The sequence below is a fragment of the Toxorhynchites rutilus genome, chromosome 1 (assembly GCF_029784135.1).
Source record: "Toxorhynchites rutilus septentrionalis strain SRP chromosome 1, ASM2978413v1, whole genome shotgun sequence".
NCBI lineage: Eukaryota > Metazoa > Arthropoda > Insecta > Diptera > Culicidae > Toxorhynchites > Toxorhynchites rutilus.
Window position 1 is genome coordinate 150,168,951 of NC_073744.1, and position 23,162 is coordinate 150,192,112.

General features: G+C 38.6%; 1 protein-coding gene across 1 annotated transcript in view; it reads right to left on the bottom strand.

The window, feature by feature from the left end:
• The window catches only part of LOC129770347 (calcium-binding mitochondrial carrier protein Aralar1), a 53,692-nt gene extending 33,506 nt beyond the window's left edge, over window positions 1-20,186 (bottom strand). Inside the window, exon 1 of the mRNA XM_055773123.1 lies at window positions 19,684-20,186. Within this exon, the coding sequence (XP_055629098.1) occupies window positions 19,684-19,749 (66 nt within the window). The 5' untranslated portion in view covers window positions 19,750-20,186. The remainder of the gene's footprint in view (window positions 1-19,683) is intronic.
• Between the last annotated feature and the right edge of the window lie 2,976 nt (window positions 20,187-23,162).

The following is a 23,162-nucleotide window of genomic DNA, read 5'->3' on the forward strand; positions in this document are numbered from 1 at the left end:
CATATACAGGGTAAACCTGCATCTGGCCCATGAAGCAAATAATTGTTCATCAACTGTTCTAATTATTCCATAGCAAGTCTGAAGTCTCGAGTCGGAAGATAGGGACCGCACAAAAAAGTCGCATAAAAAAATCGTGCAAAACTTCACCAGAAGCTTTAAAAAACCGTATTCGGTACACATTTTGAAAAAAAAATGTTTGTGCGGTAGATAGGGACCGCATATAAGGATATGTTGACAATGTTCACACTCACATTCGCACTCACATTCATCATACTCAATTCTTAAGCCTATCTTATATCTAATATGTAATTACATTTCACCTTATTCTATTGTTAGTAAGAAGGGATTTGCTTTCTCGCGAAGGAAAAGGAAAAGGAGAATATAAGGATATAAGGACAATCACAAACGAAGATCGATAACTTTTAGGAAGACATATATTTGGGACATGTAATCAAGGTCTAACCGAGCCAACACATCTCTCACCGGCACATTGGGCTGTCTTCCTCTGGCCCGAAGAGAGTTTTCTAAATTCGATCTGGCAACAAAACATAAATCGCACGACCAAACAACGTGTTCGATGTCGTGGTAACCTTGGCCACAAGCACAGATATTGCCATCGGCAAGATTAAAACGAAAGAGTAGCGCGTCTAACGAACAGTGATTGGACATGAGTCGAGAGAAGGTGCGAATAAAGTCCCGACTCAAGTCCAGACTTTTGAACCATGGCTTGAGGCTAACCTTAGGGATAATCGAGTGAAGCCACCGACCCGATTCATCTTGTTTCCACTTACGTTGCCAGTTAGCGATGGTATTTTTACGAACTAAAGAATAAAATTCATTGAAGGCGATTTGACGCTGATAAATATCGCCTTCAATTGCACCTACCTTTGCCAATGAGTCAGCCCTCTCATTACCCGGAATTGAGCAATGTGAAGGGACCCAGACAAAGGTAATGACATAACAGCGTCTGGTTAAAGCACTCAAAATTTCTCGTATTCTCTCAAGGAAGTACGGCGAGTGCTTTTCCGGCCTCACTGAACGGATAGCTTCGACAGAGCTAAGACTATCCGTTACAATGTAAGTGTTCAACAGGTCGTGAGGCGACGCTGTCCAGCGCCCAGTGTATTTCTGCCAATCAGCAATATACACTTAGCAAGGATTCTGAAGACTGTGGGAGGTGCTAAAAAATTCATTGAACACTCCAATTTCTGTGGACTCATTCATAGAGGACCCATCAGTAAAGTACATATTATCACAATTGATACGCCCATACTTTGCATTGAAGATCGTAGGAACGATTCCCGATCGATGATAATCTGGAATTCCATGGATTTTCTCCTTCATGAACAGTTGATCTGTTCATGTACCGAGGAATTGATGTAGTCAGGAAAACAAACACGGTTGGGAATATAGATGATGATGATGATGATGATGGTCCCGCCTCCTTCCCCTACAGAGATTTGAGCAAGACGAGTTATCTAAAAGATAATTTAGTAATTTTTTTCAGCATTGAAATCAGTTAGGCAAACAAAAAAAAACTAACTGATTTTATTTACAGATATAAGTTCAAAAAAAATTGCAATGTCAAATGACAAGCCAATACTCGGTCATGTCCGCAACAGAGCCGATACGGTCCCGACGAGGCCCTTGCAGCCGAGTGGTCCACCAGAGCACAAGCCCAACCGCCAGCCTTGTATTGGATTGACTATGAATATCCTCATCCAGAGAAATCGAGAAAAATTTCTAGACCGGCACTTAGAAAACTTTCAATTTAATATCCTTTATATCTGTGTTACGCGCGCGACGCTCAAACTTATGTAGACTACTTTTATTTTTTTTTTTAACTAATATAATATAAAACAACAAAATAAAAATAAAAATAGTCCATCATCACCGGGATCATGACGGACATAATAGAGAGGACATAAATACAAATTTAAAAAAAGATAATTTAAAATATTAAGTAGTTTGCAAAATATAATCCGTTCAAAAAAACTTCGTCAGGTTAATTGAAAATATTAAAAACAAACTGCAAAAAAAAAATCCCACATTAAATTATCCGTTCGTATAAAACTTCGTCAGTAACAATCTTCGTCATAAAATTTAAAAATATATCGGTCGGCTGTTAATGAAACACAGCTTTCACGTGTGAATACAGTGCCTCTTAAATTCTGTAAGTGTTGTTGCACGTTTAATATGTCTTGGCATCGAGTTGAACACATTTATACCTTTGAAATACAACGAATTTTGTGAAGCACATGTCAAGAAATTGGGTGTTCTCAATTCATTCGCGATTCTTGTGTTATAACTGTGAAAGTCACTTCCTCTTTCAACTCGATCACACAAATATCGAGGCAGCAAACCTTTAACTACTTTGAAAATGAACACCATAGTTAAATAAACAATCCTTTGCTTCACGGATAACCATTGCAGAGCGTCCAACATTAAAGATGAGGAAGTGAATCTGTTACATTTTAGTATCAACCGCATTATTTTATTTTGCAAACGCTGTAATCTCGATATTTGTGTTTCATTGGCCAGAAATAAAATGGAAGAGCAAAAGTCTAAATGAGGAGAGATGATTGATTTGTATAGCTGTATTTTGCTACATATAGTTAAATCGTTTTTCAATCGGCATAAGATTCCATACTTCTTGGCAATTTTCTTGATGACATTGTCAATGTGAGTGTTGAACTTGAGTTTGTCATCAATAATCACGCCAAGATATTTAATTTCCCGAACGCGACCAATAGTCTCATCATCAATAACAATAGAGACGTTTTCATTTGAACGATTTCGCGAGATTACCATGTATTTCGTTTTACTTATGTTCAATTTTAATTGCTTATACTTCAACCATCTACTTAAAGAATGCAAATCTCCATTTAAATGTGACGCGACCTGGTTTAAATCATTAGCTGCAATGAATAATACAGTATCATCTGCAAAAAGATTGATATCACAAAATCGTAAAACTCGTCGCATGTCATTAATGTACATAATAAATAAAATGGGCCCTAATACACTTCCCTGAGGTACTCCAAGATTATTCCCTACGGGGCTGGAAATGAAATCCTTAAAAATAGTCCGTTGAGTTCTGTCATACAAATAACTTTCAAACCATTTATATGCAGTACTCGTAATTCCAAAGCGCTTAATCGTGTTCAACAACAAGGGCCTAGAAATTGTCTCGAAAGCGCGTTTTAGATCCAAGAAAACAGCAATGATGGTCTCTTTACATTCTAAATTATCTTTCCATTTTGCTAACACCAAGTTCAATGCGGTTTCACAGGAATGACCTTCCCGATATCCCGATTGTTCTGGTATTAGCAAAGTGTTATGATTTAAATATTCCAACAGCTGGCCTTTAACAACTAATTCCAATATTTTCTCTAATGTGTGCAACATGTTGATGGGACGAAACTCTTCGGCTTTAATCGTTCCAGCAACCTTTTGAATAGGGACTATCAGGGATTCTTTCCACACCTGAGGTACATGCCCAGTTAGTAAAGATTTATTGATAAGGTCCAGCAAGATGTAGTCAATAACATGAAAGCAATCTTGAATAACTCTAGCATTAACACTATCTACTCCAGCCGTTTTTCCTAAAGAAAAGCAAATAGTTCTAAGTTCATTTAATGTAATTGGGTGAAAACTTTCAAAACTACAATTACTATTAATCGGCTGTTTTATTTCATCAGGTTCATCGACCAATTCAATAGATTGATTGATCAATGAAACACTATTGACAAAATAATCGTTAAATTTAGAAGCTATTATCTGTTCAGACTGTTCAAGTGTGCCATTAAAAGTTATGGATCGCGGTTTGCTATTATTAGGTTTCAAAAGGGATTCCAAAATTTTCCATAACTCTTTGCTGTTGCTTTGATGCTGTTCAATCTTCCTCTGAATATATTCACAACGAGTTTTCTTAACAGATTGTGAAAATCTATTGCGCGCGTTCGTGTACATATTCCAATGATTTTCATTATTAGTTCTACGAAATTTATTGTACCACCTGTCTCTCTTACGTTTGAGACGCAAAAGATCCAAATTGTACCAGCTGTTCGAGTTTTTCACACATACAAACTGTTGCGTAACTAATCGATTGGTACACGTTTTCAAGACATCAGTTAGAACAGCTGCTGATTCATCTAAATTACTCGTCCCGAATGGAAAATCCAAGCTTCTCAACACAAGATTCGAGACGGCATGTTTCGAATATTTCCTCCAGCACTTTAATTTCACAAAATCATCGTTATTAACGAAATTATCTACTACATTAATAACTAAGGTCTCATGATCGGTTATTTTTAAATTTGTATCAGTGACAGAGCAAACTGTATCAAAATTGGAATAAACATGATCAATTAAAGTTTCACTGTGCCTGGAAATACGCGTAAAATCATTTACTGTTTGTTTTAAATTGAAAAAATCTGCTAAACGCTTTAAATGGTTTGAATTATGGTTATCACGCCAATTGATATTGAAATCACCAGCCAATATATTTAATATGCTGGAATCAAGGAAGATTTCTAGCCAATTTTGTAAAATTTCAACAAAACGTTGGTCACTTGAGCTTGGAGAGTGATACAAAACACCATAGTTACCCATCTTCATGCCACGTTCAACTGTAATGCCCAAAAACCAGTTTCCATCAATAACTTCGTTGAGGCGAATATTGAATTGAACTGATTCTCTGACATAAATAGCAACACCGCCAGTATGTCTAGAATGTGATAGACAAGCAGCAACATTATATCCCGGAATACTATACTGATCAAACGATTCTATTTCAACGATGTGTGTTTCCGACAAGAGGACCAACAGTGGACGCTTTTCTTCAACAATCTGACGTAAAGCTACGTAGTTTGTTGACAGTCCCGCAATATTCAAATACAAAATATAATATTGGTTCACAATTCTTCTGGAACCTGGAACCATCACTATACGAAGAAGGATCAACCTGCATGGAGATGAATTCATGATATGAAGTCATGAATCCAGAATGAAAATTTAGCCCGATCAGCTGCTCAAAATTTCCGATCACCAATGGGTTCATAACCCTACACCGGATGAGGAACCGAAGAGATAATAAATTGAAGCGATCTTCTAGTGGGAGTACGCCTGCCAAAACCTCGAGACTCATGGTATGCGTTGAGGGCATACATCCCAACGCAATACGGAGACAAAGATACTGAATTCGCTCGAGTTTAATGAGGTGTGTTTTGGCAGCTGATTGAAAACAGAAACTGCCATACTCCATCACTGAAAGAATAGTTGTTCGATACAACATTATAAGATCTTCGAGATGGGCTCCCCACCAGGTGCCGGTAATTGTACGGAGAAAGTTTATTCTTTGTTGGCATTTTTTACTCAGATACCTAATATGGGCCCCCCAAGTACATTTGGAGTCGAACCAGACCCCAAGATACTTGAATGACATAGCATGAGTGATCGGTTTACCCAAAAGTTGAAGCTTTGGTTTTGCTGGTCTATGCTTCCTAGAAAAAATCACTATCTCTGTTTTCTCCGTGGAGAATTCGATCCCTAGCCCAATGGCCCAGGTTGAAAAATTGTCAAAGTATCTTGTAAGGGTTCTTGCAGGTCGGATGATCCTACGACAGCCACTACTCCATCATGTGCAAGTTGTCTTAAGCTGCAATTTTGTGTAAGGCAATTGTCAATGTCGCTTACATAGAAGTTGTACAAAAGGGGGCTTAAAAGGTACTACTTTAGCTTTACAGAAATTAAAAAACTTATCAAATATACGCCCAAGTCCACAATTTACCATTTACTTGTATGGTATCATGTAATGGTTATCGAAAAATAATGAAAATTGTCATTCCAATACAAAGCCGAACTGTTCATATAATAAATTCACTCAATTCAATAGTGAGAGTCATTTGATTATCTAAAATTCCCAAGCAGACTGCTCTTGGGCAATATAGCTATAACACATATGTATGTACCGGAAATGAAAGAGAGGGAAGTAACTGCAATTATAAATAAACGTTTTTTTATGTTGTACAAAAAGTCACAATATTCTAATAAACATGCGGCATTATATGCATAGTTGTTTTCCTAATTGAAACTTAAAAACAGTCAAAATGACTTCCTTGGGCAATCTAGTGTTAAAGTAAGATTTTTCGAAAAATAAGTTGAAAAAAAACTCAAAATTTTCAAAAAATTTCTGTCACAAATCTATCAGTCCTACAAAATTTAGTCGAAGAATGAAATGTAGGAAATTATTTATGTTTTCTTTGCAAAATACCAAGCAAATTTTTGAAAAAAAAATATTTTAAAATTAAAACTATTTTTTTCGAAAACATGTTTTTTTCAAAGTTCTGAAAAAATGGATATGAAAAGCCCATACAATTTCCAACAAGTCATCCATACTTCGGAAGATGGGCACTATTACAGGGAAAAAGTTTTTCGAACAACAATTTTTTCATGTTTTTCATTGAAAAATTACTATTAATGCTAGATACGTAACATTTTTATGTGTAAATTATCGTGATTTATATGCTCTTCTATTTTTTTTCTATTTAGAAACATGTCAAGAACGTGTGAACCGCTAGAATTTATACAATTTGTTTAGGGGTCTCCATACAAAAAATACAAAAACGCCTAACATTCGCGAAACTATAAAAGATTGAAAGTTGACGTCTTCGCCAAAAGTTCATATTTTAATAAGATTTTAAACTTTATCGAATACTCTATATCGCTACCTTAAGTTTAAACAAAATTAGGATTAGTTGTAATTTTTTCAAAGAATACATGGAAAAGTTGTCGTTAAAAAAACTTTTTCCCTGTAAAAGTGCCCATCTTTCGATGTATGGACGACTTGTTGTAAATCTTTTTTTTTTGAAAATAAAAAAAAGTACGTTGTTGAGAAAAATTAGTTATAATTTTAAAAATAATTTTTTCGGTGATTTTTTTTTAATTTGTTATGATGTTTTTTATGTCTGGTTTGGGGTTGGCCCGTAATCCAAATGACTGAATAATGTTCGCAATCGAATTTGAAAGTCCATCATTTATACAGAATAAATAATTTTACCAATATAAAAGCGAAATTAAAAAATTTTCATAACTTTGAAAAATATAGTACGCAACGCCGCTCTCTCTCTCTCTCTCTCTCTCTCTCTCTCTCTCTTTCTCTCTCTCTCTCTTTCTCTCTCTCCCGTTTTTGCTTTCTCCATGCAATATACGATTTTTTGGATACCAGTTAGTGTATGAAAGTGATGAATAACGCTTATCAGGATTAAATATGAAATAAACTTCTAATCTTATGTAGCTGCAAATAGTATATTTTGGTAAGTTTTACTTTTGGATGAATGTCGCATTCGGATTCGTATTACATCATATTATAGTCAGACAGCTCGATTTTGATTTGGGATTTTTTAAAGGAAAGATCAATGATTTTAAATACGCCCTTTTAAAAAATCAGACGTAATGTTAATTGGTCATATGATAATAAATTGTAATTTTAGGTGACTTCCATCATATGTACCAAGAGGACCACGGATACCGGAGAGGACCACGTCAAAATTGGCTGTTTTAGACTGATTTGGAATTTCTCTATAAACCAGAATTATTGCCTCTCGGTCTGTGTAATCGTATGCTCGAGTATACGAGGGGCTAATTAATGGGAAAACATAAGTCATACTAATAAATATTCAATGATAAATTATTGTATAAAATGAAAAATAATTATCGGTTACTAAATAATTCATAAGTAATATCTTCTTCTTCTTCTTCTTCAATGGCACTAACGTTCCTAGAGGAACTTCGCCGTCTCAACGTAGTATTACTTGCGTCATTTTAATTAGTACTTAGTTGAGATTTCTATGCCAAATAACACGCCTTGAATACATTCTGAGTGGCAAGCTCTAGAATACGCGTGATCACAGTGCAAGTCGGAGGAAATTTCTTTGACGAAAAATTCCCCCGACCAGAACGGGAATCGAACCCGAACACCCGGCATGTTAGTTATTACGCTACCCACTCGGCCAAGGGAGCACCAATCATAAGTAATATACTGGATTTTTTTTTTTTTTTTTTTTATCTGTATTATAGTGATTTTCAACTCATTTGGCTGGTTCGTCACTTTTACTTCCATTTTTGGAAGAATGTCGGGAGTGAGAATTGAACTCGTGACCTTCAGCGTGAGAAAATAATATACTGGATTCTTTTTACGCGATTTTTTTCCGTGAATTTATTTTACGCGTTTTTTCCTGCGCGTTTCTCCCGAAATTACGCTATTTTTTACGATTCTCTCGAAACTACGCGATATGCGTATCGTCGTCTCGTTGGGAGGAGAAATTCTGCGAGTGCGGTTGTGACCAGCACGCGCCTATGAAAAGACAATCTTTTTTCACGCGATTCTCTCGAAATTATTTCACGCGCCGGCATCAATCGCTCAAAAAAAATTCATTGTACTTCATTTTCTGTAAAGTTTCATCAATTAATATCATTGATTTTTTAAGGTTGTTGAACGAGAAGTTATCAGAGCTCTCCTTTGAGCAGAAAAGCAGCGTTTTTATGGAAACTGCTAAAAGCTATTTATTTCGATAAGTTCAAACGTAAATATTTCATTTCATTTCCTACTTACATTTGGTTGCCTTATCTTCTTTAGTTCAACAATTATTCTTTTATTATCGTATGCCTTAAATTTACTTTCTTTATTCAATTCAATCTACTTTCTTTTTCTTCGACTATCGTTTTTCTACCATCTGTCATTTCTACCTTGTCATTTTTGGACGACTCACACACAATCAACTGTGGGAACTAGGGGACTTGCTGATTCTTCCTCAAACGCCGTAACATTCCCCGGACCGTAACACTGGTCAGCTCTCACCAGACCAGTTTTACTAGGACTCAGATCTAATACAGCCAGCTTTGCTACTGGCCTCAGAAGAACTCCTGCAGTAGTCTGTACCCATGCCTTACGCACTCGACCATCTGGACCGGCACGTACGCCCAAAACTCGTCCTCGAACCCAGCCATTGCGTCGTGTGCGTCGCGCATATTTCTTCCACCAATCGAGCACCGAGAACCGCAGCTTGGAGTTCCAATCGTGGCACTGAAGTTAGTTTGAGTGGAGCCACCTTTGATTTTGCGGCCACCAGTGAACAATGTGCTAAACCAGCTACTTCCGCTCGTAGATACGCAACAGAAGCAAATGCCACTAAACTAGCATCCACGAATACGTGCAATTGGATGTTCGAGAGTTCAGAAGTAGGCTGCCCCGGAAAGTAGCATCGCGGTACTCTCGTCTTCTCCAATGCAGAGAAAAGATCCACCCACTGTTTCCAACGTTGTTTCAATTTTTCAGGTATTTTCTCATCCCAGTTTGTATTACTTCGCCACACATCCTGAATGATGATTTTTCCGTGGATTATAAAATGAGACAAGAATCCTAACGGATCGTAGAGACTCATCACGGTTCTCAATAAGGCCCGCTTGGTAGGCCATTCAGGAGTGTCTACAAATTTTACCGAATACGTGAACACATCTTCACGGGGTTTCCATATGACTCCAAGAACTCTTTCCGATCCACCAGAGACTTCATTTGCAAACTCCTTCACTTCGGCGGACTCTAATTCACCCAACTTCCGAATAACTTTTTCCGAATTGGACATCCAACCTCTGATTAAAAACCCTCCTCTTGAATGGATGAACGTTACTTCTTCCGCTCTCTTTATAGTTTCTTCCTCGTTGTCCAAACTATCCAGATAGTCGTCAACGTAATGCTTACGTTTTATAGCATCAGACGCATCTGGGTATTGTTCGCTATATTCACTGGCATTACAATTTTTAACGAATTGTGCTGAACACGGCGAGCTAGCTGAGCCAAAGGTGGCTACGTTCATAAAATAAACTTGCGGTTCTTGTTTAGGGTCTTCCCTCAGCAGTATTCGCTGCGCTTGTCTATCGCATTTTCTCATAACCATCTGATGGAACATTTCCTTAACATCGGCACATATTGCCACTGGCCGTTCTCGAAACCCTGTGATTACAGTTTTCAACGGTACGAGTAGATCAGGTCCTTTTAACAGCATGGTATTTAAGCTAACGCCATCTACTTTGGCGGATGCATCGCAGAAGATGCGAATTTTCCCGGGTTTCTTGGGATTGATAGTTACTCCGAGAGGCAAATACCAGATTTTACGAGGATCTGCTTCAAGTAGTTCTTCTTGGGACGCCTTTTGAATGTAGCCTTTAGCTTTATAGTCTTCAATCTGCTTTTTCACAGCTTCACCCAGCTGTGGATCTACAATCATTCGCCGCTCCAGGCACTCTAACCTTTTCCTTGCCATGAAGAAACTATCGGGAAACTCGAACGCGTCGAACCTCCACAATAAGCCGATTTCAAATCGGGATCCAATTCGCTTGGTGGTGTTATTTAAAATACGCTTTGCTCGTAAATCTTCTTCTGATTCTGGTGTACATTGAGTTGCTACTCCCATACTCTCTAATGAAAAATATTGCCTTACCAATTCATGTAACGCCTCGTCTCTCTCCGTACATTGACATATATGTAGATTAAAACCTTGATTATTATTCGATAGGGTGGGGCCGTGTATTGACCATCCTATACGAGTTTTCGTGGCGATAGGTTCGCCCTGTTTTCCTTCTCGCCTCTTCAAAACAACGGCGAGATGGGCGTTGTCGTTACCAATAAGAATTTTGGGAACAGCATCCAGATAATCTTGGATCGGCAAATCTCTCAGATACGGGTAGGCTCCAATCAGGCGCTCGTAGCATAGGAATTGATTTGGTAAACCTAATTTCTTTACGGTATGCGCCTTGGCAATTACGTACTTCCGCTGCCGTTGACCACCGGATATCTGCAGTGAAACTTGTCTGGAATCTTGCTCACATCGAGTGACGCCGGCGGTCCAAGTCAAGCACAAATTACTGGAACGACCTTCCACGCCAAGGACTTCGGCAAGGGAACTCTCTATAAGCGTAACTGATGTGCCGTCATCTAAGAACGCAAACGTCGTAATTGAACGTCCCTGTCCGTAGAGTGTCACCGGAATTATGCGGAATAGTGACCCTTGGCCTACTCGATGATGGTTCTGGACAGCAGTATTACTCGAAGTGGCCGTATTCATAGTCCTTTTGTTAGAATGTAACAAAGGATGGTGCCGATATTCACACCCATCAATTTGACAGCGCTCTTTGGATCTGCACGGACGTCTCCCGTGAGAAAATAAACAAATGCGACAAAGTGATAATTTTTGCACCAACTTCCAGCGCTCATCAACTGTCAATTTTTTAAAAGAATCGCAACTTTTCACTCTGTGCTGTGAATCTTTGCATATCAGGCATTGTTTTATGCCGAAACTGTTATCCACCGGCTTCGGGTGACTATCTGAGGTAGTAGCTTCTGCAGAATGAGAATTGCAGTAATTCTTCTCCTTCATCCGATGATGAGGGATTTTCGTGTCCACCGTCAACGTGACCTCGGTGGCTGCCGATACTATCGTCGACATGTACGAAGCGAATGTGAGAAGGTTAGCTCCCGGCTGTTGCCGTTTAACCATTGCCCAGTCCAGTTTGAGATTTGACGGCAACTTATCGACTAGCTCGAAAAGCAATGTGGGGTTGTTCAAATGAGCCTTTGCTCACCAGCCTGCAGGTGATCGCAGAGGTTCTGAACTGCCATACCAAATCCTATCAAAGTCTCCAGCCTTTCTGATTTTGGGGCGGGAACTTTTTTCAGAAGAGCGTACACAAGTATTTCCGGTCTTCCATATAGTGTCTGCAACGTAGATATCACTTGCGGCACTGAATTTGGTAATAGAAGCCTACTTCGAACAGCATCTAGAGCTGGACCACGCAAACACCGCTGGAGTCGCATCAAGTTCTCCGCGTGCGTGAACCCACATGCGTCGTTTGAATTGTTGAATGAACTTATAAAAAGTGGCCAATCTTCCGGGTTGCCCGAAAATGGTGGAAGCTCCTTTGGCAAAACTTGACGCGCTGCTAACTGTTTCGGAGTGGGACCTACCCGGAGCATTGAAGGGTTGGTCCGAGAAAGGTATGAGTTCGACGGAGGATACGACTGTGGTAGACTGTTACCGGATGGTCCAGGAGGGAAGGAATATTGATTGGGTGAGCCTTGGAGAAATGAATGATTTTGTGTAGGTGAAAAATAATATCGAGAACCGAATTCTTGAATCCCAGCTTGCGAAGACGGTACATTGCCTTGCAAGCCATTTGTTCCTGCTAACACCTGTCTACCTAGCACATAGTCGTGACTCATAATATTACTAGTATCATAACGTCTCCTGTTCGTTTCACCTCCTATCTTTGCATTAAATAACTGGCCCTGTGGTGGGATTTCATTTATTACACCACCAATTGGACGAGTGTTGTCGTTACATACCGGCAGGTTTGACGGTTGTTTTTGGCGTGCTGTACTGTTCGGAAGCCCTACAGTACGGATCGGAACTGGAACGTGAATTCTACCTTCGGGTACGGTGACAGCTCGCATCGGTTGATGCTGACGATTGACACCCTCATTATTGGAGTTATGGGCGGCGACTTCGATGAGTGTAGCGGGAACAGGACCATTTCCAGATGTCGTTGGAATTCCTTCGGCGTTAGACTGGATAGTTGTTTGCGGTGAAACATTCACAGCAGTTGTCGAAGATGTAACCGGAATAGGAACGGTCTCTTGGATTGCCATGGTTGAATTGACCACACCTCCTAGAAGTTGTTCTCGCCATCGATTCACCTTGCTGATACTGCTTTGTGCGGATGCTCTACTCATCACGTCGTCACCGTCGTCATCACCATCCTGTTCCAGAACCCGGAACTTCTCCTCCAAAAAGTCTATCTCCATCTCCAACTGCTTCTTTTCAATTTCGGTGTCCTTTAATAGTCTCTCCACCTCGTGTTGTCTTCGTTGCTCGGCGCGTTCCATCTCCAATTTTCGCGCCATCAATACCTTCTGTTCTTCTAGCATTTGTAGTCGAAGATTTGTGTTGGAATGTTTTCCTGTCGTCGAACCACCAGCGTTCGTATCAGCAGATTTCATGGGTTCTGTTGTTGGGTTCTCTTTTTCCGTATTGCCGCTACACTTCGGACAAATAAATTCCTTCTCGCTTACGCTGTCTCCGACACCCACGCATTCGAAATGCCACCATGAATCGCATTTATCGCAGGCCACCATAGGTTCTTGGTCCAATTCATTGCAAGCCTGGCAATGGTGATTGTCGGCCATTGCAAATCTTTTAGTTTTGTTGAACGAGAAGTTATCAAAGCTCTCCTTTGAGCAGAAAAAACCAGCGTTTTTATGGAAACTGCTAAAAGCTATTTATTTCGATAAGTTCAAACGTAAATATTTCATTTCATTTCCTACTTACATTTGGTTGCCTTATCTTCTTTAGTTCAACAATTATTCTTTTATTATCGTATGCCTTAAATTTACTTTCTTTATTCAATTCAATCTACTTTCTTTTTCTTCGACTATCGTTTTTCTACCATCTGTCATTTCTACCTTGTCATTTTTGGACGACTCACACACAATCAACTGTGGGAACTAGGGGACTTGCTGATTCTTCCTCAAACGCCGTAACAAAGGTAATTGTCATTTATGCACATTCACCCAAAATGATTATGATATTTCTCAATTACCTAGACGTATAAGAACTATCTACCGAAAATATTGTCCCCTATTATGTAAATTAAGTTGAACCGTCAATTGCATATTTTAAAACGTTGCCAAAGTGTTTTCCAAAGTAAAATATCAGGAATGCAACAAGCAAACCAAACAGCTCGAGATATTATGCCGACAGCTTTCGCCCGGCTGTATCTATAACAGCAAAACAAAGATAACGAGTAAAATTCTGTTCAACTAGAATTACATAATAGGGCCCAATATTTAATTTTTCAAATTTCTAATATCTCATTCATCAATGCTGTTCTATTCATAACTATATTTCTTGAAAGAAATCTTATCAAATCAATTACAGGTCGGACTCGATTATATATAGTCGACCATTTTTTTTCAACAGTTATTTTCAAATCCTATAAATAATCGAATCTCAAGAAAAGATTGTTTCATTAATGTATGAATGTCAAACATTAATAGAAAAAAAGCTTTTTTTGTGATTCGATTATGTATTGGATTCGAAAATTAACGTTGAAAGTGAAATTGTGATTATATATAATCGAGTCCGACCTGTTATAGACATTACTTATCATAGTTTTAAAATAAAAATAACAATCATTCATTAAAACTCGCGTACGAAGTCTTCAAATGCGAAGTTTACTCCAAAAATTTAGTTTTTATTGTTTTTCGGACCTATGGTGGCCTTATGACGAATGTTTCCTGCATTTTGAATTGTTCATTTAACAAATTATGGTCCAACAACTGGATGTGTTTATATAAAACTAGCTGACCCGACAAACGTTGTTCTGCCGTATAATTTATTTCTAGGAAATATGTCGATTGGTAAAAACAACGAATACATTTCAAGCAGAGATCGAAATTCACGCTCGGCTGCGCGATAAATATTCATTCAATCGATCTAGTTTTCGATGAATCGTGTTTGTTGATATTTTCGTCTCTTCCTTTTCACCGAAAATTATTTTTCAGAGAGAAAGAGATGTCGAAAATCTCTATCTCGGAAGTTTAACGAGAATGCTTTTTTGTCTCTCATTTGGTACTGAAAATATGGAGCGAAAAATCAAAGCTAACTTTACTAGAGGTGTGCAATCCAGCTCATCATGATGAACAGCTCAGATCAGCTCAGCTCATCTAGAAGAGCTGTTCTTTATGAACAGCTCTTCAGCTCAGTTGTCAGAGTCGACATCTGGTGGCGACTTTCAATTTGGTCTATACATTTCCGATATTTTTACTTTTTTACTGAGACTTTTCATTATAATATAAAATTGTCTTCAAGAAGAATTTTTTGAGATTTTTTCACCGCCTACAAACAAAGTGTTTTAGACTAATTTAATACACAGATTTTAATTTTCATTCATAATTTGAATTTTAAAAACGTGCTCATTCTGCCTGAAAGTCAATTATTATTTTTGGCGCCCCCTAAAACAAAGCCCAATTCCGTCAACCCGAATATAACAGTTGAAAAGACAAGGAACAAATGAAACTGAACTGATATCATAACACGGAGAGCGAGAGACGGTCAGTTCATTTGAATATTACAGCTCACACACTCTCTTCAATTCTACAGCTCTTTTCTCTCCTTCATCATCATCAAAGTGAGCTGAAGAGCTGTTTGATTTTTTTTGCGAGCTGTTCCGCGTCAACTCACTTCAAAGAGTCGATTCTTCGGAACAGCTCATGAGCGGATGGCACATCTCTAAACTTTACCAACATTAGTCTGTTAGAGCAGCGTCCAAACGATCTGCATTTGGACAGCGTGTGAATTGTACAAATATTAATCCATCTCATGTTCACTTCACGGTGAAACCCAATATTGCCGCATGTTTTCAGCTGTGCTGAAGAAGTGAAAAACCATTATCGGCATCGAGGAGTCATTGAAAACGAAACCATTTTTCGGCAATCATAACTCACCGAAAAATAAAAATCGGCTTTGCGTTTCTCGCGAGAATCGAAGTGAGCGTATAATATTCTCTCGCATCCTATATTTTCAGCAATGTTTCTCTGTGGGTGAAAATGGATTTTTTTCGTCACAAATCGGCGAGCATTTCGATCTCTGATTTCAAGAGAGTTTGTATGTTATCGTTCAGATCTATAAAATTGATCTAAATGATGATTTTTACTGCGAAACATCTATACATAAGATATGCATAGTCATTTTTCTCGAATTTTTCTAATCATCTCCAAAACATTCCAAAGTATTCTATCATTCTAATTTGGGTGAAGACAAACTCTCAAAATACATAGACCACCCAGATCTGATCAGCCGTTCTCCCGTGAAGATGAGTTATAAGTACGTGGAAAAATCCTTCTTATATAATATTAGGCTGTCAAAAAAGTCCTGCGGTATTTCCGCGAGGTGTCGTTGTAAGCGCGTAGTTCTAGTTGTATTCATTGCATCGAGTCATACTATAGCTTGTAGAAAGGTATTTTTGCGCGCTATAATATAGTCCTTGACAGTGTTTTGTTTGGTTAAGTCGTTCGTGAGTTATAGTGTCGCAAATATGGAGCAAAATAAAGAGAAACATATTTTACAGTACTACTATGACAAAGGCAAAAATGCATCTCAAGCTGCCAATAAAATTTGTGCAGTTTATGAACCCGATACAGTTTCCATTTCCACCGCACAACGATGGTTTCAACGTTTTCGTTCTGGTGTAGAGGTCGTCGAAGATGCACCACGCTCCGGAAGGCTTGTCGTCGAAAATTGCGTCAAAATCGCTGAATTAGCCGAGAAAGACCGGCATAGTAGCAGCCGTAGCATCGGCCAAGAGCTGGAGATAAGTCATCATACCGTTATTAACCATTTGAAGAAGCTTGGATTCACAAAGAAGCTCGATGTATGGGTGCCACACACGTTGACGCAAAAAAACATCTTTGACCGTATCGACGCATGTGAATCGCTGCTGAATCACAACAAAATCGACCCGTTTCTGAAGCGGATGGTGACTGGCGATGATAAGTGGGTCACTTACGACAACGTGAAGCGCAAACGGTCGTGGTCGAAGCCCGCTGAAGCGGCTCAGACGGTGGCCAAGCCCTCATTAACGGCCAGGAAAGTTCTGCTGTGTGTTTGGTGGGATTGTCAAGGAATAATCTATTATGAGCTACTTCCCTATGGCCAAACGCTCAATTCGGACCTGTACTGCCAACAACTGGACCGCTTGAAGGTAGCACTCATGAAGAAGAGGCCATCTTTTATAAACAGAGGCCGCATTGTCTTCCATCAGGACAACGCCAGGCCACACACTTCTTTGGTGACGCGCCAGAAGCTCCGGGAGCTCGGATGGGAGGTTCTTTTGCATCCGCCGTATAGTCCGGACCTTGCACCAAGTGGCTACCATCTGTTTTTGTCCATGCCGAACGAGCTAGGTAGTCAGAAGTTAGCCACAAAAAAGGCCTGTGAAAATTGGCTATCCGAGTTTTTTTGCCAATAAGGAAGCGAGCTTCTATAACAGGGGTATTATGAAGTTGGCATCTCGTTGGGAACAAGTCATCGAACAAAACGGCGCATATTTGACTTAAAACAGATGATTGTAACTAATTTTATGAACAAATGAAAATTCAAAAAAAATACCGCAGGACTTTTTTGACAGCCTAATATATAAAGATAACTAACAATCTAACAATACGTACATGTTAATGTAATACAGCGCGGACTCGATTATATACATTCTCCGATTTCTTTTCACTGTATATAATCGAATCCTGTATATAATCGTGTGTTTTTTTTCGTTTTTTATGCATACAGTTTTCGTTTATGGAAAGTATTTTAATTTTTTAAAACTTAAAGTCAGAAAACACCTTTCTCACATGAAAAAAAATGTTTTTTTCCAGAATCCTCAGAATGTGATAGATGATCATATTTGATGAAAAAAATCCTTCTAAGCATATGTTCGAATTTCGACAGTGACAGAGTTAAAGAACTTTTTTTTTGTTTCAGACTCTGTTGCCTCAAACTTGCTCTACACTAAAAAGTACGCTGCGTAAGCGAATTCTGTTTCCCTCATTTGAAAGATAAGAAAATTTAATGCAGGATATAGTAGTGGAACCTCTAAGTTAGTTGATTTAAATAACTGTTTTGGAAGTGAAAATTTCAATGTTAGTAATTTTTAATGCGTGATTATTAATTTTATTCCAAAATTTCATATTGAATTTTATTGTTTCTATCAACCAAATTAAAGTTCTCAAACCACTCTAAAATTTGTTTTTTGACACCCAACTTCTATCTTTCTTGATTTCGCTGCAATATCGATATAAACAATTCCAGGTTTAAATTCAAGTAAAATCTTCAAAAATCACGATTTTTACCCCACTGTACGCATAATAGCCACTTAAATTCCACCTTAACGTTCAAAGGTTACATTTGTTTTTATTGAAACAAGTCATATTTGAAATGTAAAAAAAAAATTCAAACTGTATATAATCGAGTCCAAAATTGTATATAATCGAATCACACATAATATTTCGTTAGGTTCACTGACTGCCTCAATAAATTGGTTGATCAGTAATTATTTTCCACATCTTCGTTTAATCGAATATAATTTATTAATATATTTAATTGGTTATTTTGCATTAATAACAATATTATATGCTTAGAGTGCGATAAGCAAAAAACACTTTTGTAATGTTGTGTTGATCCTCACACCTTTGATTCAAACAAATCAGAAGTCATTATATGAGATCATTCAAAATAAAACAGATATGTCACATAAGATCATAATCCAAATTTTTAGAGAACACCAAACTAGTAACAAACAAATTGAACAAACAAAATCGGAATGCATACACGCACATCGTTTCGTACTACTATCACGCTAGCCGCCGTGAATCATCACTTCTTCCAATTGTGCTTCCTCAATTATCAAATACTGGTGACCCAATGCCAAGGCATGGGGACATGCTCAGGAAAATCCCCCCCAAACCAGTTGAAGCGAGTTAAACAGAATAGCCACGAATGTGTATGCGAGTAAAGTGCATTGGTATAGCGGCGAAACTCGGCGATATGCACCGCCGCCCGTTTGCAACATTCTTATTCTCAAAGTCACGTGCCTGACGCGGAAGGTCAAACAGCTGATCGGTAGGTATCGTTCCCCCGCATCGAGGGGGGTGGTGCATAATTTTTACTGCATTACAAGGATTAAAAGATGGTAAACAACGCAAGTGTGAACCGAAGGTTTCGGATGATATCAATCAGAAATCCTTTGAAATAGAGCAAAGAGGCTTGACGTTAATGCTTGGTCGATGTCATTAGTGCAGTGAGCAACAGAGACTTGATAAGAGTATATTACTGACGTATTATTTGTGATGGAGATAACGGTGTGTACTAATGCAATGGAAAAATAGTTCAGTCGGTGACGGACGGATGAAGCTGTTGTTGTCGTATTTTTCGAGTCATCATGCGTGATATGTAATCTCTTCCTTGCATAGAATTGTTTTCATGACAATATGCTGTTACACTAGAAAATTAAATCCAACAGCCGTAAATACCAGGAAATTCAACCTAAGAATTAAAAATGCATCCAACATATCGCGAATATTTTCACTTTTAGCGACATCAGTCAGGGAAGGGTTTTACGCACCAACACTACGGTTCACATTTTCACGTGTCCAAAGCACGTTTCTAGCGGACGCGTTTGCGCGTCGGTGTGGTAGTATATTGCAATGTGTACAAACGAAACCGTTCCAGCGCGGACGGATGCAGCAACGTAGAACTGTCAAAACAAACCACAACACAGACACCGTTTTGTTTCACTCGACTCCGATTGACATACGCAAACACCACATTCAGATTTCGAAGTATGAACATCGCTATATGGTAGCCACTGAGCGGAACGTAGCGCACAGCGGAGTAACCGCTCCATTCCGGACAAAACATCTGGTAACCCCGTGAAGGTCTGCAAAGGTTACAAATGTCATTCGATCGAACTGGGAGCAACACCTCATTGCGTGATGTAGATGATGTTGCCCCTCCGCAGGACCCTCACGATGTCCTCAAGGACATTCAGTACCACTGTATCATAGTGCTAGAAACTCACCTCCTGGCAGTAGACAACCATGCCACATAAGCCTAGAATATCCTCCAAACTTAGCTGCTTTCCCATCTTGTCGCAAAGGTTTACTTATAAACCTTATCAGTCGATCGTCTTCTTTTTCGCACCGAACAATCTTATCACGAATAAATTCGAGGGTAAGAAACACTCGCGTGCCCGAAAAACAATAGCTTTAAGCGGAAGCAATCGAAAAGTAATCAATCTCCCAATGTTTGACCGATATCTTCTCTTTATGGGCACTTCCGCTGTTTGCGGATTTTCCAGCGCTTGCTTCCGACTTAGTGCACCCCCAAATCACAGATAATGATGCAAGAAGCACCGCGACATCCAATTAAGGGCTACTTTCCAACTATTTTCTCAGGCAAAAATATTGAGTCAACACGCAGAGCCGTTCCCGTTCGATGTAGTTCCACGCTCAAACCTCCACACTCACTGAGGCAAGAACTGGCTGTGTTTTGTGCCCAAAGTGTAGTATGTATGGAAGAAAGACGCGAAGAGTGATTATACCGCGAAAAAGGGATGATGATAAGAGCTGCGAAAGGGGGAGACGGAGAGCGCAAGCAAGAACATCGCACCGATGTCAGCTGGAGAAAGCGTGGCATTACCGTATGGAGCAGGATACTGGACTGTGTGGGATAGATTCATCGCAAGCATCACGTGTGGGAATGTGATGATAACTCAATAATCGGCCTTTCTAGTGGAAATAAATACTACGTTTAGAGGAATTATTGATAGAACATGACGTTCAATGTATTGATCATGAATGTCCACTAATTATTTCTATCTTTCTGTTTGCGATTATTTAACCCTCCTGTACTCGCGTGCAAAATCATAACACCTATACTCGCGCACGGTGTCACAGACCGAAAATTGAACTTCTCTATAATGTTGCCATTGTGTATTTTTCAGTCTTTATTGGCCTTTATTTGAAGAAGAGAGTATGATTGAATGAAAAAACTCCATAAAATATGTTTTCTCCAAATTTATTATGTTTTAATAGTCATCTAATTCAGCATCCTCAAAACAGAGTAATTCTTGATACTCCAAAGTCAAACATTTATGTTTTGCTTTTGAACGTATGAATCTAACGACGAATAGTTAATATATGGATCCGTTCAATCCAGCTACAAAAGGCACTGAAATCAAATGAGAATAGTCAGGTAATGATCTTATGCATTATATTCAATAAATATTCCACGTCAGTAACATAAATTTATACATATCATTGAACAATATTTTAAAATAAGAAAAAAGGTTCCTATACCTATACTCGCGTCGGTGTGTCAGACCGAAAGTGTTATGAAGGGGTACACGTCTCTTTTGTACCAACACATGCGATACGCTAAACGATGACGAACGACGAATAACGAAGCTAGAGAGAATCGCAAAATCGTAGTGTTGATATTTTCTGAGAAATGAATGAATTATTGATTTCTCGATCTGACAGACCAATGCGCGAGTATAGGAGTGTTAAACGTCTCAACAACGATACCTAAGCCACATTCAAGACATACAATCACCCCGATTCCGATGTCTCTCAGCTTCTTTTCACATCTGATACAAGGGTTGAACGAGTAAAACTTTAAAACCCTCATACAAACGCTTCAATCAGAATGGTGTGCCATCCAAACTCATCTATGAAGAGTACTACGATCAAAATTTGGCCGACTTAAACTTGACGCATCACGTCCAATAGGAATTCAAACAGCTTTCGGGTAGAAGATTTATAAAGTCGGGGTCGCGGAGCTGTATTCTAGAAATATAAACTTGTTTTTGCGTACAAGTTTACCGATAAGCTTATGTCAAGGGATCGGCAGCTATAGCTGCTTTAAGACTCCGATTTTCATCACAACCAACACTGTGAACCTATATGAACACATCAACTAATGCCTGAATAAACGTGCATTAACAATAATTAACAAAGTTTTGGCCGGATTTGACGAGTTACCACTACACTGCCGAGATCTCCCAAAGTTACGATCGATAAAGAAAACCAAATTCTTTCAAAAGACTGCGAAATTTTACAGAAATTTGAAAAAAAAAAAAGCTTGAAAACGGAGTGGCGTAAGTGCCATTTCCATTGTGATGTGGCGTAGGCGCCATTTCCCTTATGATGTGACGTAATTTGAATGTAATGCGATGTGATTTTTGATCTGCTCTGATGGCATAGAATGGCGAGCAAAGACAACACATTTCACATAACAACATCTTCCGTAATGGACGTTTAGCGCAATGAGAGTCACATGCCTTCTTTCTTGTGAAAACACACTTTTCAGAAAAGCCCGTTCATGCCAAATATTTTGATCAAAAACAGTCGATCCCCATGTAGTGCTACATTTATAACAACAATTTTGTTTTAGAACTACAAATCATGTACTTAGAAGCTCTATTCAAAGTATCGTCAAATATTGAAATTCATGAAATCAAACTCATCTAAAAAGAAAAAAATATCCTATATTGAAATGTATTGCTGTTCTCACATATTGCACATAACGATAATCAATTTAATAGTTGATTACAAGGATTCCCCAATAGTGTTTTTTATATTCAGGAATCAAGGGACAAAGCATTTTGACGATGTTTACTTACTTCACCTGTTCAATTTCTCTTTCGGATGAATTGAAGCTGAGTGTTGATCGAAGGGTAAATGTGGGATTTGGTGAATAGCTGCACTCTTCTAAATTCTCCATCGAAACGCATCTTATGAAAAAAACTCAAAACATCCTCGCGTAAACTGTATTTGTTTTACATCGAATAATTTCGGACAGTATTATCTTATTTAACACGGATGTTCTCAATTGCATTTTGGATTAGAAAAATCGATGCTGTCCATAATTGTTACAATCGGGTTCTCAACTACGTTAGCCTGCTCGACGCATGCTGTAAAGTCGGAAAATGTGTAGAACTCTTCTCCTTGATGCTACCTCATGCTTCGCTCAACGATGGCATGTTGTGGAAAATATTTGGAAACAGATTCTCGCATACTTTGATGGATAAATGCCAATTGGTTGTGGAAACAGCGATTAAAATTCACTGTTTCCACAACAAACTGGCGTTAGTAACATAGTTTAAAGAAAACTGCATTTTCTCAAAAATCAAGCCGATGGCAATGATTTTACATCAAGTGTACACATTTTGTACAGATCAGATTTTCGTAATGCATTCAAATGCTGATTGTACATGCGATTTTAAGAAAAGCCTCATACTGAAAATTCTCCCCTCTGGCGCTTGCGCCAATTTGCGAAGTTACGGCAGTACAATAAGACGTCATTGAGAAAAATATTAGATTTCTTTCTTCTTTTTTCTTCTTTCTTCTGAGACGAACCAACCTAGGAGGGTGAAAGTCTCAAAAAGAAAGAATACGTCAACCTTATTGTGATACTACAATAAGGTTGACGTAGGACTACCGTTAACAAAGTAATCGTTTGTTTGTAGTTGCATCTGAATCAGTACTCAATGAATTA